Source organism: Gymnoscopelus microlampas, assembly GCF_963454915.1.
Source record: "Gymnoscopelus microlampas genome assembly, chromosome: 17".
Taxonomy (NCBI): domain Eukaryota; kingdom Metazoa; phylum Chordata; class Actinopteri; order Myctophiformes; family Myctophidae; genus Gymnoscopelus; species Gymnoscopelus microlampas.
This window is the reverse complement of record NC_139954.1, coordinates 46761414-46785224: the sequence shown is the minus strand read 5'-3', so window position 1 is coordinate 46785224 and position 23811 is coordinate 46761414. Positions and strand designations below refer to the sequence as shown.

At 42.7% G+C, this 23811-nt stretch overlaps 2 protein-coding genes across 2 annotated transcripts in view; one reads left to right on the top strand and one right to left on the bottom strand.

The window, feature by feature from the left end:
- Nucleotides 1–551: 551 nt before the first annotated feature.
- The window catches only part of LOC311065164 (E3 SUMO-protein ligase ZBED1-like), a gene marked incomplete at both ends in the record, with an annotated part of 32066 nt that continues 8806 nt past the window's right edge, over nucleotides 552–23811 (bottom strand). Inside the window, 2 exons of the mRNA XM_084085381.1 lie at nucleotides 552–591; nucleotides 1543–1666. Of these exons, the coding sequence (XP_083941507.1) occupies nucleotides 552–591; nucleotides 1543–1666 (164 nt within the window). The remainder of the gene's footprint in view (nucleotides 592–1542; nucleotides 1667–23811) is intronic.
- Nucleotides 19789–23811, top strand: part of raph1a (Ras association (RalGDS/AF-6) and pleckstrin homology domains 1a) — a 50846-nt gene continuing 46823 nt past the window's right edge. Inside the window, exon 1 of the mRNA XM_084085380.1 lies at nucleotides 19789–19977. The gene's annotated coding sequence lies outside the window, so the exon portion shown is untranslated. The remainder of the gene's footprint in view (nucleotides 19978–23811) is intronic.

Here is a 23811-nt window from a genome sequence, read left to right as displayed (position 1 = left end):
ACCGTGGATTTCTACTACACTGCACTATACCACTATACTATATATACTGTATATTATCTTAACATTCTTATATTATACCATTATATACTACATACACATTATTGCTGCACTATATTATACTATCATATATATCTTACACTATTATATGTGCTACTATTGTTACTGTTACTACCTGCACTGTATCTCTTTCTGTCTCCTCTATCTCTTTCTCTCTCTCTCTCTCTCTCTCTCTCTCTCTCTCTCTCTCTCTCTCTCTCTCTCTCTCTCTCTCCCCTCTTTCCCCCGACACGGTCGAGGCAGAAGGCCGCCGCCCTAGAACCTAGGGTCTGCCTGACGTTTCTTCCAGTTAAGAGGGAGTTTTTCGTTGCCACTGTCGCAAAAATTGCTTGTTCAGGGTGGGATTGTCGGGTCTCTTCTCTACATGTAAAGTGTCTTGAGACAACTTGTTGTGATTTGACACTTTAATAAAATTGAATTGAATTGAATTGAAAAAGTAGGCGTTCTTTATTTTGATGTGAGCTGCCATCGTCCCCTTTGCCTTCAACAAGGGATCAACTGATCCCAGCCCCTGTACCTGGTTCCTCCTGGGGCCTATTACACGAAAGAAGAATTAGGGGTTAAGCCTGGATTTAACACCTATCCTGGCTTAATTTAGCCAGGATTAGCGATGAATCGGTTTCATGAAAGCTGAATTATCTTGCCAGATTAGTTTAGCCAGTGCACCCTGGATAAGTTTATCCATGACTCCATTTCACGAAAGAAAATTGACGCAATCCTACCTTAGTTACCATGGAAATTTAATAGTGAAGTTAGCCTGGTAGAGACCAGGCTAACAGCCAAGCTTACTTAATCCAGTGTCTTGTTCTTCAAGTTTTTCCACAGTTAATTCAATACATGTGTTTGTATACAGACTCATTTTAATGACCCTGCATTCAAATAAAATGAAATACATACAATAAGATATAATCATTTTAATTATATTACTGAAATAGTGTGTGACCGTGAATCATAGTTGTTTCACAATGACTCATGTGATATGTCATTGTCACTCTGTTAACTCAATAGTTCATATTGTTAGATGTTTGGTAATATATTACAGATTTTAGTTACGGGTTTAAAAGAGCCTCTTCACTGAATGTAAGTCAATGAGGAGCATCAATGTCTCGCCTTTCGTACCTCTGTCCCAGATTACCATGAAGAATCTGGTGCTTAAAACCGTGTTTAGTTTTGGCTAAAAGAGTCAGTGATCTCCACGCTCTGTCCACTCAGGCTGAGTGTATGCGGTTTGGTGTGGGCAACAGACAGGTGGTACTTAAAACCAGACCTGGTTTTGTTCCCAAATACCCGCTTGCGCCTTGTACTCCTGTGACCTTGGTGGCGTTCCATCCGGGAGGCATGCGTTAATCCGACAGACCTTTTCTCCGACTATGTGGCATCCGCGTGCGGTTAGGGTTAGGGTGCGGGTTTGGTTCGGGTTTAGTATTGGAAACGTCGGAGCGCTGCACTGTCGGAGGAATGCGCTGTCGGACTAACGTACTGCACCCGTTCCATCCACCACCGTTTTCGCCACTGGAGGAAAGACTACACTGTCTCTGCACGGTGAGGGCGCTGAAGGTGTATGTTGATAGGTCCAAGGCTTCGAGGAAGTCGGACCAGTTGTTTGTGGCTTGGACGCCACGCATGCGTGGAAAATCAGTCACAAAACAATCGCTTTCCCGCTGGGTAGTAGAGGCCATTCAATTGGCCTACTCCAGCAGTGGTATGCAGCCCCCAGTAGGTTTGAGGGCAATAATAATAATAATACATTTTATTTGTGACGCACTTTATATTTGAAAGTAATCTCAAAGTGCTACATGTCAAAAACAAAAAACAACAATAATAGTAAAACAGTGAAATGAATAAAATTCAGATCAAAGGTCAGCTAAACACAGAAGGTGCCAAGTTAAAAAGCTAAAACAAACACATAGCATCACTGAGTCCATCTAGGCAAATGCTTTGTTAAAAAGAAAGGTTTTTAATCCCCTTTTAAAAGTGTCAATGGACTGTGGTGCTCTCAGATGGTCAGGGAGGGCATTCCACAGTCGAAGGGCACACTCCACAGGGGGGCATACGTTAGTCCGACAAACCATTACTCCGACTACGTGGCATCCGCGTGCGGTTAGGGTTAGGGTTCGGGTTAGGTATAGGGTTAGTATAGTAAACGTCGGATAACGTATTGCACCCCACTCCACAAGGGGTATGGCGGCATCTTGGGCCCTGCCTAGAGGTGTCTCTATTCAAGGTAATTAGAATAGAAGGTAGAGGCGGGCAGACGCCATTGCATGCATAGCAGACGCCATTGATGCGCATGGGAGCCAAAACTTGAAGCGGAAGTTTGGTGAAATACATTGAAGTCTATGGCAGCCAGCTGGACCAGTTTGTGAACAAACACTATTTCTGAACGATTGTGTCCTTTGTCAGATAATCGGTTCAGGAATATAAAAGAATACATATCACAGGTTTTTATCAAATCACAATTATTTTTAGACTGGATTTTTTTCAACATATATTGTATAATTATATATACAATTGTGTTTCATAAACATACATCTTTTTATGCATCATACTAATACTAAGCTATTAGAAATAATAGACAGATTAATATATTCATGCTTTTATTTTAAACATACAGCGTAGTGTGGCCGTACTGCCATTTATAAACATACCTTATTAACTGAGCAACAATCTGTCAATTGCACAATACTCATGTATGCAAGCTATTCAAAATGGACAGAATCATGATTTATTTAATGCATAAATGTGGAAAATGTTTTTAGAATATATGAAGACAAATGGACATTTAAAAAATATATATAAAAAAATAATATATATGATTAGACAATTAATATATATATATATATATATATATACACACACACTATCTTGAGGTAAAATGTGAAATATTTGAGGATTTTTTAAACACTAACAACACAAATCTGGTACGGGGCTCCCTAGCACAAAACATTTTCAGATGGGGACAAATGCACATAAACATAATTGAGAACCACTGGTTAAAATAATAAAATATTTGTGAAGCAAGTCCAAATAATCAACTACACATAAGAAAAAAGCCCCAAAAAACGCAACCCGCAACTACCAATATTTACAAGCAACTTAAAAGAAAAATAAGCTCTTTAGATAGCTCTTTAGTATAAGTATAGTCTTAAGTATACAGTGGACACATTGAAAAGCAAAACAGCAGAAAACAATGTGTTATATGTCTTCTTTTATTTTCCAGAAGTAATTAGGCTACTTTACAAAGGTCTCAGTCATTCAGAAATATATTTTGTTCATGAGCTGATCCACCGGGCTCTCATTAACTCCAATGCATTCCACCGAACTCAAAGCTGCAGTCTGGCTCCATGGTGCAACAAATCTGCCGGCTGGAATTGCATGATAGCGAAAATGACGTAGATGACCCTACCTTCTTTCCATAATGCCTTGTCTCTATAGACCCCTTAACAGACGACGTCACACTAATAAGAACCAGTATGCGTGCAACCAGTATGCGCGCAATGAAACCCATTCTATCAGGTCTCGCTAGGACGCGCCTCACTAGCCAACACACAAGAGGGGGTTGGGGTGTGCTGAAACCAGCGCACCCCAAAACAACAGGTTGAGAATTGATTGCATGAAACAATCACCTGTGCGTCCAGTCTCAATGTTAGTAAACAAATAATTGGTCTATTCAGGACATTTGTGATGCTGCCTTAACCTTTACTAGGTTCTACAGCTTGGACGTTACTGCGCCCCTGGTGGCAGGCTGTCCTTCCAGGCATTACTTCCAGGCATTGATGTGCCTTGGACTGGTAGAACTCAGTGGAACTTCGGGATTACAATAAGGGAGTTTATTAAATCTCTCCCATAGCGAGACCTCGAAGCGGAGTATTGAATATATATTATACAACAGGTAGTTCCGACCAAGCAATCTGATTGGTTGAAATAGCCGTGCTTCAAACCAGCATCATAGCACGGGCCGAATCACATTAATAAATCACTCCGCACTGCAGTCCGCGCCTGCTTAGAGATATGGCACAGCTGTGCTGTGACGTCACGCTGTCCCATGGTACGAAAACAAACAGAGAGTATCCTGACCCACCGCCGCCACCGGAGAACAAACAGCTACACAAAATGGACTATGTTGTTGTATCACACGGCGAAAATAGCCGATCTACAAGTTCACAACGCGACGCGTTGTGAGCTTGTAGATCGGCTATTTTCACCGTGCGATACCTTCGTACGACGGAGCATATAGCCTACTGGAATCAGCTGTGTTGTGCCTCAGCTGTGCTGTGCGCTCTGAGGCACTCAGAGCGCTGCTACAGGGACTATTTTGTCTCAGTCAAATAAACTCTTCTCTTTACAGGGAAACATAATAGCGAAACATCTTTATTATGAATTGCCCCACAATATGAATACATTTGGATGTGTTTTGTTGGTAACTGTTGTATAATCGCAATATTACACTCGAGGGTGTGCTTTACCTTACATTATTGGCACTTCAGTGATGCTGGCGGAACTCGGCTGCGCCTCGTTCCTGACCGCATCACTGGCGTGCCAATAATGACGGTAAAGCACACCCTCTCGTGTAATATTGCTTAAATGTCACGGCCCTGTAGCCTGGTTTACCAGGTCCTGTGTTGTGTCTTGTGTACTCTTGTCTTTAGTGTCTTGCACAGGGCCTGTGGGTTGGGGAATTGGGGTGCCAATCAAGTGCATTGGGAGCACCTGGCCAGTGTTCCCCAGTATGCCCGATAAAAGGCTGGGTGTGGCCACACTCAGTCTCTCTCTCTTTCCCTGATGGCAGCAACACTGTGTTTAGTTTAGTCTTTGTTTGCGTTTGCACCATTCAACACCCCACACTACATTTACACTACATCCATACATTTGCTGACACTACTGACACTGATTAACACATCTCATATTATTCTTGGTTATATGTTGAATTTAAGTTATTGTTTATATTGTAAATAAATATATTGCTTTGTGCACTTTTAAAAGCTGTGTCTTCCTCCTTTTTGTTATGGCCTATGAGCCAGGTCATAACAATAACTAACGTAGCCCCTGTTATATGAAATACGAAGCGAGGTGTTCTGTTCGTTGAGTCAATGATGACCACGTCCTTTAATTCCAGGCTTCTTTATTTACATCAACCACATGTGTACAATGTTTGTCAGATGCATGAACTCTATATGAACTCATTTCCTGTGTCTATGCATTCATTATAGGCCTATAGGTACTGACACACTACCGACACCTACCACACATAGATAATCATCACATGCCCCTTTCTGTGAAGCAACTAATAAATGCAGACCAACTATTTATTAAGGAATAGACCCCTTAACAGACGACGTCACACTGATAAGAACCAGTATGCGTGCAACCAGTATGCGCTAAATGAAACCCATTCTATCAGGTCTATAGGCCTATCCGTGCAACAATATCAGAATATCATAGTGTTTTGCGGCTGGAAGCAGTACAGAGGTGTTTGTAAAGTGCAACCAAAAGGTGTGTTTATTCACCGACATCAAATTTACACAAGACAATACAGGCGCTCCAACACAGGTGACAGACATGGTGTTGCCTGGCTGTCATTCTACCTCTAACTGAACAGGCAGGTTACTGGCAGCGTTTTATACTCAGCTGGAGCAGCTGAGGCAATTAGGACTCCACCATGTCAAGGTAAATCAACAAATATACAAATACAGAAATATATGAATTCAGGAATACATATAACATTAACTCTAATAAAATATCTTAAAACTCCATGAACTACACCACTACTGATTTTCATACTACAACTTTACAAAAGATCCCTCACAATTCCAAATACACAATATAGCTGCAAGCAGCAATAATACGGGGCCAGTGAAGAGAGAGAGAGAGAGAGAGAGAGAGAGAGAGAGAGAGAGAGAGAGAGAGAGAGAGAGAGAGAGAGAGAGAGAGAGAGAGAGAGAGAGAGAGAGAGAGACGGAATAGAGAGAGAGAGAGAGAGAGAGAGAGAGACGGAATAGAGAGAGAGAGAGAGAGAGAGAGAGCGAGAGAGAGAGAATAGATTGAAGAGAGAGAGACATGGAAAAGGAATAGATTGAAGAGAGAGAGACATGGAAACATAATAGATTGAAGAGAGAGAGATGGAAGCAGAATGGATCAACCTATAGCCATTAACAGGAATCGAACCCTCAAACTTCGGATTGACATGCTGCAACACTACCTATAGTGCTATAGCTTTGTACAGGCTGAGGTTGTCTGTTGAAGATAAAAGTGAACGAGTGAAAGCAGCCGATCTACAAGCTCAGAAACACATTGCTATCTGAAATGTTTTGAGATTGTAGATCGGCTATTTTCAGAATGAAGTATGTCATACATTGCAAAAATATACTCTCAAATAAGCATTTCATGTTATCTTTATCAATTGCACATGAATTCATTGATACTAGGGGTGTGCCGATACACTAATTTCACGATACGATACGATACGATATTTGGCTCACAACTTCGATACGATTTCGATACGATACGATACACACTTTTTTTATTATGAAAATAAATAGGGGAGAAAAAAAGGAAATGCAAACAAATAATTCTGTTTTTGCATTATTCAGCCATGCAAACTTGTAGCTTTTCAGCCGTTTTGAATCCAAATAGGGCAATAGTGTGACACCTGACCCGAAAAAAAACAACATGTTGTCACCCTTTTCACCTCGGGCTGTTTGCATGCCTGATTATTTTGATTGGTAAAAAAAAAAAAAAAAAAAAAAATTCAAAAAGATATTTTTTTTCCCCAAAACGATACATATCGTCGCGAAAACGTATCGCGATATATCGCGGGACGATATATCGGCACACCCCTAATTGATACAGTCATATTGTTTGCATTGCGCTTTAAATTAAGTCTGCCTGAAGTGAGCCTTGAACTGGCGGCCTTGCGGTTGTCAGGCAGACGCTGAAGCGAGAAACCATTGGACCGACAGACCTGAAATAGTGAAAAAGCAATAAACATGAGCATTTTAAACCCTCAGTAAAACTATGCCTACCCCTAACGTCAAGAAATACTATGCGTAAGAATGCCAAATTGATATCACCTCACACATCGTCGGGTGTCGAGAGAGAGAGAGAGAGAGAGAGAGAGAGAGAGAGAGAGAGAGAGAGAGAGAGAGAGAGAGAGAGAGAGAGAATAGAGAGAGAGAGAGAGAGAGAATAGAGAGAGAGAGAGAGAGAGAGAGAGAGAGAGAGAGAGAGAGAGAGAGAGAGAGAGAGAGAGAGAGAGAAAGAAAGAGAGAGAGAGAGAGAGAGAGAGAGAGAGAGAGAGACATGGAAACGGAATAGATTGAAGAGAGAGAGCATGGAAACGGAATAGATTGAAGAGAGAGAGACATGGAAACGGAATAGATTGAAGAGAGAGAGACATGGAAACGGAATAGATTGAAGAGAGAGAGCATGGAAACGGAATAGATTGAAGAGAGAGAGACATGGAAACAGAATAGATTGAAGAGAGAGAGACATGGAAACGGAATAGATTGAAGAGAGAGGGACATGGAAACATAATAGATTGAAGAGAGAGAGAGAGAGATAGAAGCAGAATGGATTGATTGGACATCTCAACCTATTGCCATGAACAGGAATCGAATTCTGAACCTTTGGATTGACCAAGGGGCAAGGCTTGGATATTTACAATGAGGCCAACACGGAAGCTTATGAATGGCCAGAGTGGCACTGTTTTACCCTGCGCCGACCTGAAGCGTCAGAAAGAATTTATTTTAGCGCAAGTGAATGGGTTTTTGACAAACTTTAGACTAGATTTTCTTACCGTAATAAAAATTGTCATAAATTCTATATGCTTCCAGTCGCTAGTTTAAAGTCTCCTTTCAATCATCATGATATGCGTTTTGCTAAATTATGGTCCCATTTATTCTAAAATTGATGATAAAGTAGGCTATGCTCCAGGAGGGGCGGGATGATTTGATTGACAACCTACACAACCAATAGCATTCATTCCCCGCCCCCGCTCTTGATTGACAAGCTACCCAACCAATAGCATTTTTGGGGGTGTTTTCCGGTTCGCTGGTCACGTGTCTGGTCTCAACCAATAGCGTTTGAGTTCCGGCGTGGCCAACTGTATATATTAACGATGGAGGAATGCATGTTCCTGAACTATCGGCTTCATTTTCGTTCTGTAGAAAGCAGGGGAGTGGCTTTGTCCATTCTTTTTTACAGTCTATGGGATTGACAGGCTGCAACACTACCTATAGTGCTATAGCTTTGTCCAGGCTCAGAAACACGTTGCTATCTGAAAGGTTTTGAGATTGTAGATCGGCTATTTTCAGAATGAAGTATGTCATACATTGCAAAAACATACCCTCTCAAATAAGCATTTCATGTTATCTTTAACAATTGCACATGTATTCATTGATACGATCTTGTTGTTTGCAATGCACTTTAAATGAAATCTGCACCAAGTAAGGCTTGAACCGGCAACCTTGAGGTTGTGAGGCATTCATTTAAGCGGGAAGCCATTGGACCAACAGACCTGATCTAGTGAAAACGGAGGTCATACAGATAATACCATTTCACGCAAATAGCTGAAAATCCTGGGTTTAAGTGTTTTTCAGACTGCTCAAAATTGCGGACAATCTAAGGGCGGAGCTTACTGGTCAAAGCGATAGATGTGTTCCTCATGAGTCAAGGCACAAGTGTAAGCAATTTCACGACTTTCGTTCAAACGAGGCATGACTTTTGCCTGTTTAACGTTCGCATTTAAAAAAAAATGCTATAGCGCCCCCCTTTGGCCAATTGGAATGAGATTGTTTTCAGTGATATTTGGAATGACCCTCAACCTTTCTGCAAAGTTTCAAAGAAATGTGAGTCTGCATGTGTGTGTTAGGGGCAGATGAATAATTTCCATAAAACTGTAATAGTTAAAATCTATCTCCTCCTGGGATTTTTGAGCAATCTGCATGAAATGTTTAACACTTGAACTTTGGACCTCTGCCGACAACACCTTGGCAGCAGATTTTTGAGTGAAAAAATGCAGAAGTTAGGAGCCAATGACTGTTTTTCATATACTTCAAAATGGTGGGAGATCTAAAGGTCAGAGGTCAAAAGTAAGAGGGTGAAAGTTGTTCAGCATGAGGAGACGCATATGTGTATCCAAGTTTCATGGCTCAAGGTCAAACAGGGCATGAGTTGTACCTGTTCAAAGTTGGCATTTTCAATTGAGTGCTACAGCGCCACCTTTTGACGAAAGATTGTGAGAATCATTTTTTGATCGTTTTTCATGACCATCTACCATATGGCCGAGTTTCGTAAAAAGCGACAGCACGGTTCAGCCAGAACTGCGAAAAGTGGCAGAAGAAACAGAAAGAGGGGAATAATAAAACAGGTCCAGAGCTGAGAGCTCTGGCCCCGTAATTACAACCCCCCTCTGCCCTTCTGACTTGGTCCAGCCCAATTACACTGGCAAACAGAACAGCCCACTTTGGTACATGTTAAGCTTTCAATCATTACTCAGCAATATCCATATTGCACCTCTCACACATTCCACTTAGTCTCTATTGCACTTACACCAATTGCACTTGCCAGATATCACCCAAACGTGTTGTCTTCATAGGTGGACTAGTTAGCTGAGTGGCCAGCTCAGCTGGACAGGACACAACTCAAATGTTCAGTTAAATGTAATCAACAATAAAATGACTGCATTCCTTTCTGTGCAAACTACAATGTGCAAATTACGCCGTGCAAATACTAAAGTGATAGTAACAGAGGTCCTCTCTGTTACACATAGTGCAACATTAATACACTTAGCATTAGGTAGCCAGCATTTTTTTTAAATATAAACTGACTTTCACATCCTGCAATAAATCTAGACATCACATATCAATCACATATACATTTTACAATGTTGTTTGTTTTTCGTTTTTTTACAATGTTTTTCTTTCTTAAAAAAAAAAGTACAGTTCTTTTGTCAGTAGCTTTCTTCAGCAATTGCTTTAGAATGTGGACTCCCCTGTCAGCTTTCCCATTTACCTGTGGATACATAGGACTAGACGTCACATGCTTGAAGTCATACTGTTCTGCAAATCTCTGCCATTCTTTGCTATTGAAACATGGGCCGTTGTCGCTCTGGACGACATTAGCTATGCTGTTCCTGGCAAAGATGGATTTTGTATGTGTTATGACACAGCTTGATGATGTATTTGAGAGTAATGCCATTTCAGGGAAGTTGTCTATGACCACAAGATAATCTTTTCTCTTCAGATGAAACAAGTCCATTCCTACTTTATACACAAAAAAATGCAAGGTTTTTAGTCATCCTCACACCGGCCGGGATATATCCATACGTGGTGCGATTACATGCAGCACAACGCATGTGGTATATCTCATCCGGTGCCCCTGTGGGTTGGCATATGTAGGCAAGACATCCCGGGCTCTGCGCACCAGGATTACTGAACACAGGAGTAGTATAAGAACAGGTGATGAACGTAATCCTGTTGCTGCTCATTTCAAAAAGGCTGGTCATAATCTTAATAACTTGCGATATGTTGGTGTTGAGAAGGTTGAAAAGCCACCCAGAGGTGGAGATCTTGAAAGGTTACTTCTCCAACGTGAGACCTATTGGATTTATCTCCTCAATACCATGTCTCCTGATGGTCTAAATGAGGAATTTGATATTAAACCTTTCCTCTAGTTTGTTGTTTAGCTTATACATTATATCACCATTTATGACTTTTAACTGTTCTTATTGTTGTTTTTTCACAAATGTATTGACTGGCTATTAGTGTCTAATATGTTTAATCAAATGTGAAATGTCTATTCTCTGCCATGCATTGAACACTCCCCAGAGGGGTGTAGACAAGTGTTTTTGCCCCTGGGATTGGAGAAGGGTGTTTCTTTGCTCCTCCTGACTCCCAGGTGTTGTACATTTTCATTAGTGAATGTTTGTGTATATATATGATGTTTTTGTCTGTCATTGTAATATAAATTTTGCCTGATGAAGACCTAAAGGGTCGAAACGTTGCATAATTAAAAAAGAGTTTCTTGGAGCTTGAAACAGTGTTGCGGACCTCCTCCTTCTTTTCCTTGATCACTCCTTGATGTCCAGCACCTGGCCTAAATACAGGCGTGGGATGTGCACACAACCTTCTCTTTGAACTGTTCCTTTATTCTGTGTGGCACTCCCTCCTGACTCCTACCTGAAACTACTACTTTTTTGGCAACATGACAGACGAAGGCATCCCTACAAGTCAATATGGAAGGTTTGAATACAGCGAGGAAGATTACTCCCGCATAATGCTGAAAGATTCCATTTTTGATGAGGTGGAAGGAACCTCAACCCTCAGAGATGTTGATGAGCTTACCCAGAAGCTATACAACCTACAAGAGCGTGAGATAAGACATTACCTTCATGCTGTAGCACTGAGTGATTACTTCAAGAAAAAGATTATTCCTCGTGGCCTCAGGCTACAGAAGGCACCTGCAATTGGTGCAGATAACCCAATTTTTTGTCAACGTTGGTGTGAGATACTGAACAAATGTTCTTTTGACCTGATGGCTCTCGTCATAGATGAACTTACACAACAAGGTGATAAAACACGTATAGAGGCCAAACAAATAGAGGCCCAGTTAGCAGAAGAAGTTTTGGATAAGAAGAAATGGGCTGAGTTCAAGAAAGACCTAGACCGGCACCGTTCTGAATTTTCCAGTGATATTAGAACATCCAAAAAATCCAAATTTGAACGTGACACCTTAGATTACCAAGAGAACAAAATCTACTTTTGGAAAGATGGAAAACGGATTGAGCAAGGCCAATCACAACGGAACAAAGAACAGCGTCCTACACAAGGGCGCCGAAAACAACACCGGCAGCAGAGATATCACAGAGCTAGGCCATCATCTCCCTCCCACGACTCTGGTTCTGATACGAGTGGCCAATCAGGACATGGAGCATCTTTTTTAGGACAGGCCCACGCAAAACAAAGAAAACCATATCACTGGAAGAAGGGCCTTCCAAACATAAAAGATGTAGGAGAGGTCAGCGAAGACGACAGCTTCACCCGGAGCGGGAGGAGGAGACATCGGTAATTAACCTTTCTGATAAGACCTTGTCTGAGGCCTGCTCATCAGCTTTGGGTAAGGGACTGAGTTTTGTGCCCACCACAAATGCTAATGACTTTGAGACCTTCATTGACTTTCAGAAGTTCTTTAGAAATCTAAGGCTGAAAGAATTTTTTCACTCTAACATGCATAATGGTCCCCTTACTAATGTCCAGTCTGTGGATCCTGCCCCTCCCCCTGACATTGACTCTGATACTCCCCCGGCCCCTCTCAGTGGTCCTACCTATACTCCCTTCAAGAAGAAATCCACATTTATTCCTTACAAAAATCGCAATGCCTCACTAGATACTTACTGCCGGTTGGTGGAGAATGATGTGAAGAATTTATTAAAAAAGAAAAAGGAATATAAAGTGTACAATAATTTGTCCAAAATTGAACGGGATGCATTATTAGACCTGAGTAAGGATAACAAAATTGTAGTACGTCCTGCTGATAAGGGGGGCGCTATTGTGTTGCAAAATGTCAATGATTATGTATCTGAAATGAGTAGACAGCTTAATGATACCACCTTCTATGAGAAGCTGCCATCTGATCCCACCTTAAGGTTTAAATCTCATGTGCACTCTAAACTATCTTCTCACCTTGACAACTCTGAATTTGATCAGAGTGTTTTTGAATTTTTGAAGGTTAATCACCCTGTGATTCCAGTCATATATACCCTTCCAAAGATACATAAGGGTCTAACTACTCCTCTCATTGGTAGGCCCATTGTGAGTGGAATTGGTAGCCTCAAAGAGAACATCTCTGCATATGTGGATCATTTTATCAAATCAGAGGTTACAAGTTTGCCCTCCTACATAAGGGATTCTATAGACTTCATTAACCTGTTAAAATCTTTTGGGAATATGACTGACTCATCTTTGTTTGCCACTTTTGATGTCACGAGCCTGTATACTAATATACCTCATGAGGGTGGACTTGAGGCTCTCCAGTATTTTCTTAGACAACGCCCACCTGCATCCAAACCAAGTACAGAATGTATATTGGATTTAGCAGACATGGTACTGACTCATAACTATTTTCGTTTTCAGAGGGATTTTTATTTGCAGTTGAAAGGAACGGCAATGGGCAGCAAGATGGCGCCAAACTATGCATGTCTATATATGGGTTTTTTCGAACACAATTATGTGCTGAACCCTGTGAATCCTTTTTTCTCCAAAATGTTATTATATAGACGGTATATTGATGACATCTTTGTGATTATGGATTGCAGTGTGGAGGAATTGACAGAGTTTCACAATTATTTAAATTCCTGTAATGACCATCTTAAGTTTACATTGGAGTTTAATAGGGAGCGTTTAAGCTTCCTCGATGTACAAGTTTACAAAAGGGACAACACTATTCAAACTGACCTGTTTCGCAAGCCCACAGACCGTAATTCCCTCCTAAGAGGTGATAGTTTTCACCCACAGCCTTTGGTTAAAAGTTTGCCAGTTAGCCAATTCCACCGGGTTCGCAGAATCTGTAGTGAGGAGGCCTCATACAAAAAACAGGCAACAGACCTTTCTAATAGGTTCCTCAGTAGAGGTTATAAAAAAGAGTGGGTGGATGCTGCTAGTGAGAGGTTTGACCAGGTTACACAAAGTGATTGCCTGCGCCCCAAAAATAAGAATACCTGTAACAACCCTCCTATGTGCTGTACCAAGTACTCTCCACTGGGCTCACAGTTTAGAGGTGCCATTCAAAAACACTGGCACATTATCCAATCTGATCCAAGGTTGAAAAAAGCTTTTCCAGAAAAACCAAGACTTGTGTTTAAACGCTCTCCCAATTTGAGGGACAGTCTGGTTAAATCAGATCTGGGCACTCAGAGTGTTTCCAATTTCCCAGTAGTACCAGATGGTAACTATAGGTGTGGTAACTGTATGCAATGTACATACACAAAAAAATGCAAGGTTTTTAGTCATCCTCACACCGGCCGGGATATATCCATACGTGGTGCGATTACATGCAGCACAACGCATGTGGTATATCTCATCCGGTGCCCCTGTGGGTTGGCATATGTAGGCAAGACATCCCGGGCTCTGCGCACCAGGATTACTGAACACAGGAGTAGTATAAGAACAGGTGATGAACGTAATCCTGTTGCTGCTCATTTCAAAAAGGCTGGTCATAATCTTAATAACTTGCGATATGTTGGTGTTGAGAAGGTTGAAAAGCCACCCAGAGGTGGAGATCTTGAAAGGTTACTTCTCCAACGTGAGACCTATTGGATTTATCTCCTCAATACCATGTCTCCTGATGGTCTAAATGAGGAATTTGATATTAAACCTTTCCTCTAGTTTGTTGTTTAGCTTATACATTATATCACCATTTATGACTTTTAACTGTTCTTATTGTTGTTTTTTCACAAATGTATTGACTGGCTATTAGTGTCTAATATGTTTAATCAAATGTGAAATGTCTATTCTCTGCCATGCATTGAACACTCCCCAGAGGGGTGTAGACAAGTGTTTTTGCCCCTGGGATTGGAGAAGGGTGTTTCTTTGCTCCTCCTGACTCCCAGGTGTTGTACATTTTCATTAGTGAATGTTTGTGTATATATATGATGTTTTTGTCTGTCATTGTAATATAAATTTTGCCTGATGAAGACCTAAAGGGTCGAAACGTTGCATAATTAAAAAAGAGTTTCTTGGAGCTTGAAACAGTGTTGCGGACCTCCTCCTTCTTTTCCTTGATCACTCCTTGATGTCCAGCACCTGGCCTAAATACAGGCGTGGGATGTGCACACAACCTTCTCTTTGAACCATTCCTACTTTATGCCATGCTGCTGTTGGCACATCAGCTATCACCATAGGCTCTTTGGTTTGCTTGTTCCTATGTTTCTGGCATGTCTCACATCTGCTTATCATTTTCTCGATGTCCTTAATTCCAGGCCAATACACCGTGTCTCTTGCCCTTCTTTTACATTTCTCGACACCGAGATGACCTTCATGGATTCTCTGTAGCAGATCCTGTCTTCATTTGTGTGGAATGACTATTCTGGTTTGCTTCATCAACAGCCCATTAACAACACTCAGCTCACCTCCTATACTGTGGTAGAACAGTGGCCAGCAACCTACAGGCCATCCATTCTGCATGTTCTCCAGGGCGGCAGTGAATCAGGGGTAGCGCGAGCAAGACGCTGAACCCCTAATTGCTCCCGATGAGCAGGTTGGTGCCTTGCATGGTTTCCTCCGCCATCGGTGTATGAATGTGTGTGTGAATGGGTGAATGGCACAATCAATGAAGGCTAAAGCGCTTTGAATAAAAGCGCTATATAAATGCACCATTTACCATTTTCTCCATGACAAGCTGCAACTCTGTCTTTTTCTGTTTCAACAGCTATTCGTTTTGTCTGACACAGGAAGCGCAGCAGATACCATGTTCACATGACACTGATACCATGATAATACATAACATAACACAGATACCATGTTCACATAGTATGGTATCATAGTATGGGCGTTTACATGTCACTGAACATCTTCATCTGTCACACCTCCTTGTGGATGCTTGTGAGAGCACGTCGGCGAGTATCAGGTACTTTTGTAAACAACTCCATTTCCACATTATGACACTTTCCCTTTTCTAGACAGGTCTCAGATGCTGCAATGACATTGAATTTACTGAATTGCAGTAGATATTGCCTACTATTAAAATGAATGATTGAAAAGGCACGTTCCATTTTGACACATTTAAATTGCTCATCAGTATAATACTCACAGTTATTATTTATACTATTAAATAAGTGGTTGTCAGGGTCTATGTCACTACCAAAGCATTTTGTATTCCAAGGGGTCTAAATGTTTTAAATTCAAGTTTTATAATCAGTGTACATTTTATGATTGTAATCACTTCTTCCTCATTCAGTGTCATTGTTAAAGTCGTCTTTAAAGTCTTTGTATTTATGCTGGCACTACTACCATCAGTCCACACATATATGTGCACACACAAAGTCTCCCATAGAGCCATATGTCCAACACAAAACAGGCCTTTTGCACATACAACAAGAAAAAAGAAGAGAGGCCCTTGCTAAGTCAGTCCACCAGGTCCACCACTCACCAGCCTCAATGTCCATACAATAGAACCATAGGTCCACCCATAGGTCCACCACTCAGCAGCATCGTCCATACAATAGAACCATAGGTCCACCCATAGGTCCACCACTCAGCAGCCTCTATGTCCATACAATAGAACCATAGGTCCACCCATAGGTCCACCACTCAGCAGCATTTATGTCCATACAATAGAACCATAGGTCCACTGATAGGTCCACCACTCAGCAGCCTCTATGTCCATACAATAGAACCATAGGTCCACCACTCAGCAGCATCTATGTCCATACAATAGAACCATAGGTCCACCCATAGGTCCACCACTCAGCAGCCTCTATGTCCTTACAATAGAACCATAGGTCCACCCATAGGTCCACCACTCAGCAGCATCTATGTCCATACAAAAACAAACGAGCAATAGCTGAGGTTTATCCATCCCATATATATCCAAATGTATCCAACTAGAGGTCCGGGCGCCCTACCCCTAGCCACGCACGGGGCTAGGGGTTGGTAAAGGTTGGTTACAAAGTTAGAAGGCTATTCCTTCCTTTCTTACTACTTGAGACGTGCTGTGGTGTGTGTGAGTGGGCGGAAGAGGTGCGGGGAGGAATCTCAACATCTCTCAGAGAGAGAAGCAGCAGCTCTGTGCTCCTCCATTCAACAATTTGTTACCGAGAGAGACGTAGCTGCAGTGCTGCATGTATACTTCTCCCTACAGCGGTGTTTTACCGATCGGATTGTACTGTTTGTGTATCGGCAAGTACATTTACTCAAGTACTTCACTTAAATCTTATCCTATATATTACTCTGTGTCACGGCGATTGGATCCAATGGCAGGCGTGTGTAGTAGGCATAGAGGCGAGAGGCGTGTCTAGCACCATAGCCTGGGAGGACGAGGCCGCCCGTTCAGAGTATGGGAAAGTATCCCCATTGGACAGCCAATGATTGAAAACATGACAGCGTGTTGATCGCGCACCCAGGCAGACACCAGAGCCACAGAAAAGCCACAGGTTTTTTCATGAACCTGGTTGTGTGTTGCTTGCGATCTGGCAACACTGATCCCTCTCACGGTTGCTTAAAGACATAGCCACGCATGCGCACGACTCCCAAAGTACACTGATCCCCCGCACGGTTGCGTGTTGCGCGCGCACCCAGGCAGACACAGAGCCACAGAAAAGCCACAAGCCACAGAAAAGCTTGTGGCTTTTTTAGGGACAGGCAAAGTTCTATGCAAAAGGCCATGCAATAATCAGAAAGGGGGAAAAAACTAAAGAAAGCCACACAAAGTTCTATGCAAAAACCCAGGAGATCAATGCAAGATGCATATAAAACATTTAAAAAAAATGTTAATCCGTTTGCATGCCATGCCCAAAAAACAGAAGCATCTGTCCAAGGAAGAGACAAAATGAGGGGGAAAAGATAGCAGCACCAGCTCCATTGCTACAGACTATTCCTGATTATCTCCATGAGAAGAAAAAATCACACCCTGTGTGAAGGAAGCGGTGCCTTTGATGAGTTTATTTAAGTGGGCTATATATGAACTAGAGAAACAATGTTAAATCCCTGTAAATTTATTCCAAAAATGTGTTTTACTAAACTCTGCCTCCTGGTGGCTGCACACTGCGTGTGTCGTGCTCAAACATACAGACATAACATACGGACATAACATACGGACGGACGGACGGACGGACGGACACACAGACACGGTCAAATGTAGAGCGGCTGGCACCGCTAAAAACACAGAGAGCCCACCAGGCCATAGACTCCTTAAAAGAGATAGCAACATTATTTGTATGGATCAAGGTCTTTCCGTTCTATTACCATTACTGTCTTTGCTTGTTCGGGAGGCATGCGTTAATCCGACAGACCTTTTCTCCGACTATGTGGCATCCGCGTGCGGTTAGGGTTAGGGTGCGGGTTTGGTTCGGGTTTAGTATTGAAACGTCGGAGCGCTGCGCTGTCGGAGGAATGCGCTGTCGGACTAACGTACTGCACCCTGCTTGTTCAGGGGTCGATCCATTCAGCCGTATTAGCACCTTGCAATTCCTGGTCCAAGTTGCTTTGATCTTGCAGTTTTTCCTGAAGGAATGCCCGGATTGCCTCTCGTGCAATCCGGACATTCTTCTTGGTAAGTTGCTCCTTCAGATAGACCTGAGATCCCTTCAGCTTCTTCGCCTGCATCAATAGTTGGGTTTTGTGCTGCTTTCGGTTCACCAGAAGAACAACAATAGCAAGTTTAGACTAGAGGTCCTTCCTAGGAAGGGTGTGATACGCTGAGATGCCGTTTGCATGGAGGTCGATCTTTACCCTCTAAGAATCACTGTCACGGCCCCTTGGCCTGACTTGCAGGGCCTGTGTGGTTGTATGGTGTATGTACTCCCCTATGTGTGTATCTCTCCCACAGATATCCTATAGGCGTCGGCCAACTTGGGGTTCCTAATTAGGTGCATTGGGAGCACCTGGCCAGTGCTCCCTGGAGCCCTATAAAAAAATAAAAATAAAAGCCCGGTCCAGGCACCATAGGCCTCAATGTCGACCTTTGCAACGACCTTTGCTGCGTGTCACCCCCCATCTCTCTCCCCCTTTTCTGCAAGCCTACTTCTATCCCTCTCTAAATAAAGGCATACAAAGCCCCCCCCCCCCAAAAAAAAGAGGGAAAAAAAGAAAAGATCATTGATGGTTTTGTCCTTTTCTTTTTAAGTTGTTTGACTTCGCTTACAAGTTCTTTAGCTGTTTCGTCACTTTAGTCAGCTCCGTTGACTTACAGATTTCTTTGATGTCGTCCTCTGCATAGCTTTTTCTTTCCCGTCCTGTTTTCCTTTTTATTACTTACGTTTGTTGCAAGTGAAAAAAGTTTTAGTTTCCTGTCGGTCTAGGGCGCCGCCATCTTGGGTCATGAGAGAGAGAGAGAGAGAGAGAGAGAGAGAGAGAGAGAGAGAGAGAGAGAGAGAGAGAGAGAGAGAGAGAGAGAGAGAGAGAGAGAGAGAGAGAGAGAGAGAGAGAGAGAGAGAGAGAGAGAGAGAGAGAGAGAGAGACCCAAGTTCCCAATGGGCGGTAGTGACGAAACTCATCCGGAATTACACTCAATGTAAACAGGAAGTAAACAAGGGGGAAAAAATGGCGTTCGGCCACAGACGGGATTGAAACACTTCTTTATCGTACAATATGGACTAATACATTACACAAATACTCCAGACACCTAGTTAACATTTGGGGCAAGCGGGTAAGCACCTTATATATAGCATTTGAACACGTTAGGAGAAATACGGGCTTTACTAGTGACATTCCAGGACATCCTGGGGGGGTGGCGGGGGCGATGGGTGGAGCTGAGACTTGTAGATATAAACATGTCAAAATCGATAAAATGCATCTTTGAGAGTCTTGATATAAAGCTACTGTCGCCCCATCATCACTGACACAGGGAGCGCGCATCCATCCACTGCGTTCTCCCTGTGTTTTTATTTTTTTGTCCTACCCCCCATCCCTCTCCTCCCCTCCCCTCCCCTCCCCTCTCCTCTCCTCTCCTCCCCTCCCCTCCCCTCTCCTCCCCCCTGGCTGCTGCTGCCATGGAGCTGCACGTTATGGATCAGATCGTGTATGTTGGATCATTCTAAACAATAAGACATGAACAATAAGGAGCTGCTGAGTCTGACACTGGATTAATCAGCTGAGGAGGAGAAAGAACGAGAAGGGTTCCCGTTGGAAGACAGACAGACAGACAGACAGACAGACAGACAGACAGACACACAGACACACAGACAGACACACAGACAGCTCCAGAACGGTAAGAACCCTAACCTCATTGTGTCTTTGTCTCTGCTATGCCTGATGTCTCTTATAGCTCTTATAGCTGCTAAAGCTCCACTATGTGACTCTTCAGCCATTCCTCCTACAGGCCGCCGCCGGTAGCGCAGTCTGTGGGTTTTAGTGATAAATAAAGACAAGGCTGAGGCTGCTCAGCGAAACAAAGACAAGCTTCCTAATGTTCACAGATTGTTCTCCAAGGTGGTTAACGTGCTCGACGTCCCAGAAAAGTGGGAAATCCGCTTTTTCTGTGCCTGGAAAATAAAACATGTCCGCCGGATGGAAAGTCTTGCGTCTGCTCAGGTGCGCCCCCTACAAGCGTGGTATATGGTACTTTACATAGGCCAGGCCTGTAGGGCAGGCCAAGGACCCCCTAGCTGAGAGAGAGATGAAGCAGGGACCCCCTCCTCTATATTTTTATAAAATTGTGTTTCAGATTAAACTTTTTTTCGTTTACTAGGTCTGCTCTTTTCCCTCTACACCTATACATCTTTGCCAAAAATAGCCGATCTACAAGCTCACAACGCCTCGCAGCGCGAGGCGTTGTGAGCTTGTAGATCTGCTATTTTTTGGCTAAAGTTCTCCTCAGAAAAGGGATGCTATAGGGACCCCCTATAGTAACTCTGAGGACCCCCTGTTGAAGACCCCTGCTGTAGGGGGCGCACCTGAGCAGACGCAAGATTTTCCATCAGGCGGACATGTTTTATTTTCAGGCACAAACAGCGTCTTTCTGCCAGGACGTTGAGCACGTGACCACCGCGGAGAATAATGTGTGAACATTATGAAGAGAAGACAAAATCTCTGTTTTTATTCTATTAAAACTAGAAATGAAGCGTTTTACTGAAGCTTACACACACACACACACACACACACACACACACACACACACACACACACACACACATCTGGAGGTTGAACGGTGGGCCGACATGGAGAGAGAGAGAGAGAGAGAGAGAGAGAGAGAGAGAGAGAGAGAGAGAGAGAGAGAGAAATAAACGCGGATTAATTATTAGCTTTTTATTGGTGAAGATGAACGGCGCTGCTAATGCGTCTCTCTCTCTCTCTCTCTGGGGGGGGGGGGGGGGGGGGGCAGCAGCATGCTGCGGTGCTTTTTAAAAAGCGGGGAGGGGCTTTATGTAGATGCCTGTCTGTCTGTCTGTCTGTGTTACTGATGCTGAGAGACAGGTTTTCTCTCTCTCTCTCTCTCACTCACTCACACACACACACACACACACACACACACACACACACACACACACACACACACACACACACACACACACACACACATATTATCATTATCATCATTATTATTATCATTACTATTATTATCATTATTATTATTATCATTGATTGATTGATGTACTTTATAAGACATGAGAACAGTACATGACAGTACATAACAGTACATGGAAGTACAAATTCACAATACAAGGTCTACTAAACTGGAAAGCTCATTAAGCACTAAGCTTGTTTAAGATGAGATCCCCATGCACACACATCATGATGACATATAAGAGACAGATAGATATACACGCTACTATACAGAATGTCATACAATCAGTTTACAGGTTACTGGTATGAAAAGTGAAAAAAAATGTACAAAAGAAGAAAGAGAGAGGGGGGTAGGGGGTGGGGTAGGTTAGGACTTGGACAGGGCCATTTTTGAATTGCAGCCTCCTGAAGGTGTATCTTTAGGGCAATTTTGAAAGTGAGTAGGGTTTTACACTCCTTTACTCCTTTTGGTAGGGCATTCCTCATTTTTGATGAATAGCATGAGAACGAGTTCATTCCCTTTTTGAGCCAAATCTGGGTTGAACATGATTTGTGGAGCTGCCTCTGGTGTTATGATCATGGACTTCATTAACATTTTGGAAGTATTTTGACAAATACAGGGGGATCCCAATGTTGTGGTGTATCTTGAAGACCAGGCCCATAGCAAGTTGCTGTACTCTGTCCTCAACCCTAAGCCATCCAATCCTAGCAAAATGAGCAGGGGTTAGATGGGTTTTGTGATTGAGACCAAGAAGTAGCCTTACAAGTTTGTTTTGGGATGTTTGGAGACTTATTTTTAAGGCCTTGGAGGTGTTGGGATACCATGAAGTGCATGCATAATCATAATGACCTTGTATGAGGGCCCCTGCAAGAATCTTCAGAGTATTCTTACTGACTAGACGATCAATCCTCCACAAATAGCGTGTTGTTTGGTTGACCTTTTTGATCGTTCTTTCTGCGATTTTGTTACCGGAGAGGTTTGCCTCCAAGATGGAACCCAGGTAGGTAATTTCCTCCTTTCTTGTGATAACATCATCACCCACTTTGATCGTGAAACTCTCAGCCTTGCTAAGGTTAGGACTGGACCCAAAAAGGATGGATTCAGTTTTACCCAGGTGTAATGAAAGTTTGTTGTCGGAGAGCCAGATGCAGATCTTGTTGAGTTCAGTGCTGAGAGCTTTCTCAACCTGCAGCCTGTCCCTGTCCGAGACCAGCAGAGCCGAGTCATCTGCGAACAGGACCAGTTTGCAGTCGCAAGCTGAAGACATATCATTCACATATATCAGGAACAGTAAAGGTCCTAGTATACTTCCTTGAGGAACACCACAAGTCACTGGGAGGGGAGGGGACTGGGTGCCGTTTACTTCCACCACTTGCTCCCTCCCTTCCAGGTAGGATCTCATCCAGTTTACCGACGTATCATCAAAACCTATTGCTTTCATGAGCCTATTGTATACCTTAGCGCTAGGTATACTCTTGGTTGCTTGTTTTAGCAGGAAATGTACTTAAAACTTCTGGTGATTAGTAGTTTTCGTTCCCTACCTATGTTGAATACACTTATTGTAAGTCGCTTTGGATAAAAGCGTCTGCTAAATGACTGTAATGTAATGTAATGTATTGATCATAATTGGGTGATTAACGGTGTCAAAGGCCTTCTGGAGGTCCAGCATGACCATGCCGCAATATTTGCCCTTGTCGACATCTTGTTTGATAGAGTCGTTCAAATAGAGAAGGCATGTGTCAGTGGAGTGGTTTGTTCTGAAACCAGATTGGAATTTGTAAATTAGATTGTTCTCGGCAAGGTACTTATCGACGTGTTCAGAGACTATTTTTTCCATGACTTTCGAGATGGAGCTAAGAATAGAAATAGGGCGGTAGTTGCCAGGGTCTAATTGGTTTCCTTTTTTGTACAGAGGGGTCACCCTTGCTTTTTTGAAGTAGTTAGGGACGAGTCCCTGTATGATGGAGAGGTTTGTTATGTGAGTAATGATTGGAGCAATGGAGGCGGCTGAGTCTTTTAGAAATTTGGCGGGGATCATCATTATTATTATCGTATACTCTACTTTTGATGCTTTAGTCATAGTATGAGGCTGTATTGTGATCAAGTAGGCATTCATTTACAAAAAAACACAGAAAGTTATATATATATATGTATATGTATATATGTATATGTATATATATGTATCTGTATGACATTAGCGCGTGAAGCTAGTGAGTGCTAAGTGACCGTGAAGTTAAGTCATGTACGCTAACTCTACTACGCTACTAGCCCCAATGTCTTCTCTACTGGAACTAAAACTGCTAGACGACAGGCGTGTGTGTGTGTGTGTGTGTGTGTGTGTGTGTGTGTGTGTGTGTGTGTGTGTGTGTGTGTGTGTGTGTGTGTGTGTGTGTGTGTGTGTGTGTGTGTGTGTGCGTCATGAAGGGTTAAATGAGCCACTGCCCTACTTTAAAGGAGCACGTCACCTATTTTCACTATTGCTCATTATAAGATGACTGTCTGTCTGTCTGTTTAGTTTATGGTAGAGTCTATGGTTCC